The 5,063-nt window shown below is 36.3% G+C and overlaps 1 protein-coding gene across 1 annotated transcript; it reads right to left on the bottom strand.

Moving 5' to 3' along the window:
* Positions 1–368: 368 nt before the first annotated feature.
* LOC106880002 (uncharacterized) lies at positions 369–4,748 on the bottom strand. Its single transcript, XM_014929788.2, has 13 exons — positions 4,566–4,748; positions 4,213–4,360; positions 3,500–3,636; positions 3,260–3,395; positions 3,022–3,120; positions 2,815–2,939; positions 2,582–2,682; positions 1,822–1,906; positions 1,635–1,709; positions 1,431–1,532; positions 1,211–1,360; positions 695–790; positions 369–606 (listed from the first exon to the last, which is right to left on the bottom strand). Exons 1-13 carry the CDS (start codon positions 4,731–4,733, stop codon positions 556–558), a joined length of 1,473 nt encoding a protein of 490 aa, XP_014785274.1. The 5' UTR covers positions 4,734–4,748; the 3' UTR covers positions 369–555.
* Positions 4,749–5,063: the final 315 nt, after the last annotated feature.

Here is a 5,063-nt window from a genome sequence, read left to right as displayed (position 1 = left end):
GATGGGATCTCGATATACCGGAATATCGCAGTTCATTATTTAATTTTACGTTGATTCCTCCGTAAAGTTTTGCATTTATAAAATACAAATTAAAATAAACAGCAAGTTTCTACTTCCTGAATTTTCACCTATCGCGGTAGGTTTTTGGAACGTAACACCAGCAATAGTCGAGGGATTGTATCAAATTACAAATATGGTATAACGTTTGATTACCAATACATACAAGCCATTCAGAGACCTGTGCTTCGAATTCAGTCAAGATTTGCTCAAATGAACGAAAAGGAGTCAAACCTTAGAAATAAATTCACTAATTCTAAACTTGAGAATTTTCAAATTGTGGGTATTTAAAGAATTGAATTGACGAATAATAGCGATTAAGAAGTTTTATTTCAATAAAAAGGTAAACTAACGAGCAAAAACAATTTTGCGAAAGCAATAACAGCCAAGAAGCGAGCAAAAATTAACATTCCAACACAGTAGAATTGACGATTTCGTGTTCCGGGAGCAGCCGATCGATAAGGTATAGTCGTTGCCAATTTTGTAGTTAACGCGGTACTATTGCTTCTGTAGTTGACGCAAGAAAGTTACTGTACTGTTCCATCCTTGCTGCAAATGAAAGAAATTTGCAATTACAGAAAGAATTTAAGGAAATAATATAGGGTGGGAAATAAAACTAAAAATGTCAAGACCTCACCTGAAAAAGGTAAGTTTCGTCATCTTCTTCAAGTTGAACATCGTCACTAGTAACATGACCAGTGTAAATACCAATGGTACGCATCAAGTTCTCTTTCTGGAGGTTTAAAAAAAAAATAAACCAAAGATTTTAATCTCATTTGGTTATTTACGAAAGAAAAAAAAACAATAAAAGCGGTAATAGATACAGGAATGTTTGTGTGATTAAGAAATTCTTTGATATTACTGGTACTTCAGGTTCAATCCTGCTATGTGGTATTGACTATAACGCAGGGTCAACTAAAGCTTTATGAGCAGTTTCGGTAGAAGGAAACTGGTAGTCCGTCAGCTGCATGTCCACCGTTTGATAAGCGGTGTCAGTTTATTCAAGGCCGTACCATCTGGCGATTTCGACAAGAGACCGTTAGATGAGTAGGAGCCTTAAGACCTGGATTGACTAGTTCGACTCGATACATAAAAGCGGTGCCCCAGCATAGCTGCAGTCTAATGACAAAGAAAATATAGGAGAGATGCTTACCAATAATTTACTGTTTGCATGCGCAACACCATTGATTGCACCCCAGAATGAAAATATACTCTTAACTTCAGTTCTTGATGTACGCTTGTTGGGATTGTAGAGAAAGCGGCTCGTCTTATCAAGAAGATGCAGCATGTCAATAGTTGAGATCTGTAAGAAGAACAAGACCTTTTAGCCTTCAAATACCCCCAATGAAACAGCTAAGAACAACACTACTCACCATCTCCTTGGTACTGGCATTCTTCAGTAGTTTCGAACACTGGTCTTTGTTCTTTTCAATCCCAAACAATGCTTCGATGTCAGACTGAGTGAAATTAGATTTCTGCAGAAATTAAGGTGGGTTAAAATAGTTAAATGAAATTGTGGCAACGTTATTTGTTGTAAGCAACTGGTGATGGCAAAACAAAAATTTTTTGACATTTACCTTCCCAGTAAATTCCTTTACTAATCGAACAACCGACACTAGATTATCATCACCTTTTTTAATTGTCTCCAAAACCTGAAAGTATAAATAAAGCGTTACTATGCTAAAGCAACCATATGCTAAAGAGATCAAATCGGCGATGGAAATATCTTAAAAGCAATAGTTAAGTAGCTATTTTGGTACAAACAGTTTCAAGCTTTTTGGTAGCTTCTGGAAAGGTCTTAAACAATTCTTTCAATTTATTCTCATTTTCTATATCAACTTTGTATTTTCTGGAAAAAAAAAAAAGTGAGAAAAATATTGTTAACATTTGTAAAGATGCAGTAAGAACAGAAATCAGCCTAGAAAGTAACCTAGTTATTGTGTCTACACAAGAAAATAAGGGAGGCATTTAGCAGCAGAAACCTTAAGCTTCTGAACCTAAACCGTTAAGATTTAATGATGTCCTGAACCAAATTAGAAAGTATAGAAGCAAAATGCGAAACATATCGTATGTGGGTATGTTTTACCCATTTAAGTGTGGTACTTATATCGGTTTCTTTTCACGAACCGTTATGTTAAGGGACATAACTTAATGGGTGTCAGGCAGTAGTGCAGAACAAAAGGCTTCCACACTTTCCGTCTATTAAATTCACAAGAAATCGGTCGGTCCGGGGATATAGACAATAGCTGCCCAAAATATTGCGCAGTGGGACAGCACCTGAAACCACGTCGCTGCAAACGAGTAAATATCTTTACTTATAAACAGTAAATTCTTTTTGATGTATACCATGTAGCCTGATTAAGCTCCGGCTTAGAAAAGTAGCAGTATTACAAATAAAAAAAAAAATAGCAATGGGTATGAAACCTTAGCTGTGTAGCACATGGTTAATTATTTCGTAAGGAAAAGCAAGATCTAAGATTTTGTTGCCAAGTCTCGGTCATTCAATTACTATTAAAATTCACACCTGCCAAGTTTGGTCGCTGGTATAGGAACCACTGCTTTAGTTTGATCTAGTCTCCGTTTCATTTCAATGTCCACTTCATCATGGTAGTGGTAATCGTCAAACTATTATAAAAAAAAAATTTTAATGACCAAGATATCAATTAGAATCAGTTAAGCAGGTGACCAGATAATTTTAGAATGTTCAGAATCGATGTAAAATTACGCTTAATTATATTGTTTACTTATAAACCTTACCAGTGCGAATCCAATGGTTTTCGAGTTGTATCTAGAGAAGCGTTCTCGAATCAAAGTCTTCAAGTCAGAAGTTGGTCGATATTTGTGAGGGACTTTTTCCCCGGGTTCCATTGAAAGCCACCAACCTACAAGGAGTTTCAAAACCAATTAAAACAGTACTGAAGACTCAGATATTAAAAAAAAAATTTTTTTTTTTTTTAAACTTACCATCAAAACAATGAATGGGGTAATTGCAGAGAATTCCACCATCTAAGTAATAGTTTCTGCGCGATTTTCCAGCGTTGAATGTAAGGGGTTGAAAAAGACCTGAAAGATACAATCAGAAACCGCCTTTGTTCTGTGATATTGACTACCAACCCAATTGTTACGCAAAACTATTGTTTAAGTTTTAAATACGAAAAAGCTATGATAAACAAGCAAACGGGAAACAACCGATAAAAATTACCAGGAACACTTATGGACATTTGAACTGCCCAACGGATAGCGGTAGTAGGTGTGGTCTTGCAGTGAAAGTACTCTTCTCGCATTCGGTTTAGATTCAGAACTACGATGCACAACTCCTTGCCGGTTTTCTCATAAAGCTGAAATATCAGTGAAAGAAATTAAGAACAGATTTAAGGTATTAAAGTGCCGACTAAGAAATATCAGTCAATGTCTATCAGGGTTAACGATACCGAATACTTACCTCTTGGAACGTTATATCGGCGTTTTCGTATTTCTCCTTCAGAAGAGTCCCCAACCAATCAAGGAATTTATTGCCGGAATTCCAACCAAACTTATGAAGTAATTCATTCACTTGACCCTTATTGCTGCACTGGTTGGCTGAAAACGATACAAATGACACGTTTCGATAGTTATAGCTTTTGGTGTGTAGATCAAATAGTTGTAGGTTTCTACTATAAAATAGAAATGGAAGCATTAGACCAGAAATATTAAATTTCTTTTAAAGCAAGCCGTTTAATGTATTCATTCGGGACCTGTAGAGCAACTCGCGTTAACAAAACTACTTCAGTAGCAAAGTAAAATATTGGAAGCGAGACAATAACCGTCTGTGTATGAAAGACGTTTATGCTACACATTAACAGTGGAAAGCCTATGAAAGCCACGAGCACAGCCAAAGACATTTTCGTAGTATTATAAGACTTCAAAACTTCAAGCAAGGCAATGCACCGTGGCCTATAATACTTATTGATTGCAAGTTACAGAAGTGGGCATTCTCTAGCCTCGTGTACCCCACAATCAACTATTCAAGTGTGCCACGGCCTTAAGACAATATTGACACTGTCCGTTCCTGCGCAGAGAATTGTTTTGTTAACGACAAATAAGATTCAAACAATCTTCATAACACAACCTCAGGAGTTTTTTTAACCCTTGTTCGTATAAAAATCACATGCTTACCAGTAAGTACATTTTCCAAGTGTTGTTTGAGCGAGTCTCGCAGAGCGCAGCAGTCGAAGCCTGCAGCCAACAGACAAGCTACAACAGCACCAGTGCCGACACCAGCAAATCGCTTGATTTTAGAAAGAGCATCAATTTTTTCGAGGACCTGTCGAATTACAGTAGTAACCAAATTAGTTTTAAATTGAAAGAAAACGGTGATTAAACAAAGCAATAAATGTCAATTGAACATTTTATAAAAGGAAAAAAAATGAGGCTGGTATCGACTTAAGTAAAATCACAACACTGAATGCGTCCGTTTGAAGAGAGTCTTTATTGATATCGTTTAAAAAAACGAGGAAAAAAAGCATTACCTTAATGGCTCCAACGTAAGCAAATGCTTTGGTCCCGCATCCTTCGAAAACGAGATTTTCAAACGGATATTGTTTATTCACAAGATCTGAAAGAAGCAGAAGTCCTGGGTTTGATTGTGAACCGGAATTACCCGTTGATCGCGAGTCTGTTGACAGTCCGCTCCCCATGGTGTCGTCTTTCTATTTGCAGCCTGCCAATCGATTTTTATCCTCTCTTACTGAGACCTATGCAAATTTAGACAAACTACATTCAAAACAGTTTCGTGGTTTCTTTTTCTTTTTTTTTTAAGATAGCAAAGTGTAAAATGATGTTTCACTATCTTTAGAAACTGTTCCCGAGTTATCGAATGTTCAATTCCCACATGTACCTTTATAACCGTTTATAAATCTAGCTATTGAAAATCTCAATTGATAAATTATATTTCATCTGCAATCAGCAAATGTAATTTGTAACCGTTATTTTCTTCCTTTTTCTGTCTGTCTGTCTCTCTCTTTCAA

The sequence above is a fragment of the Octopus bimaculoides genome, chromosome 11 (genome assembly GCF_001194135.2).
Source record: "Octopus bimaculoides isolate UCB-OBI-ISO-001 chromosome 11, ASM119413v2, whole genome shotgun sequence".
In the NCBI taxonomy this organism is placed as follows: domain Eukaryota; kingdom Metazoa; phylum Mollusca; class Cephalopoda; order Octopoda; family Octopodidae; genus Octopus; species Octopus bimaculoides.
Note: the sequence above shows the minus strand (reverse complement) of the source record. Positions and strands in the feature narration are given on the sequence as shown.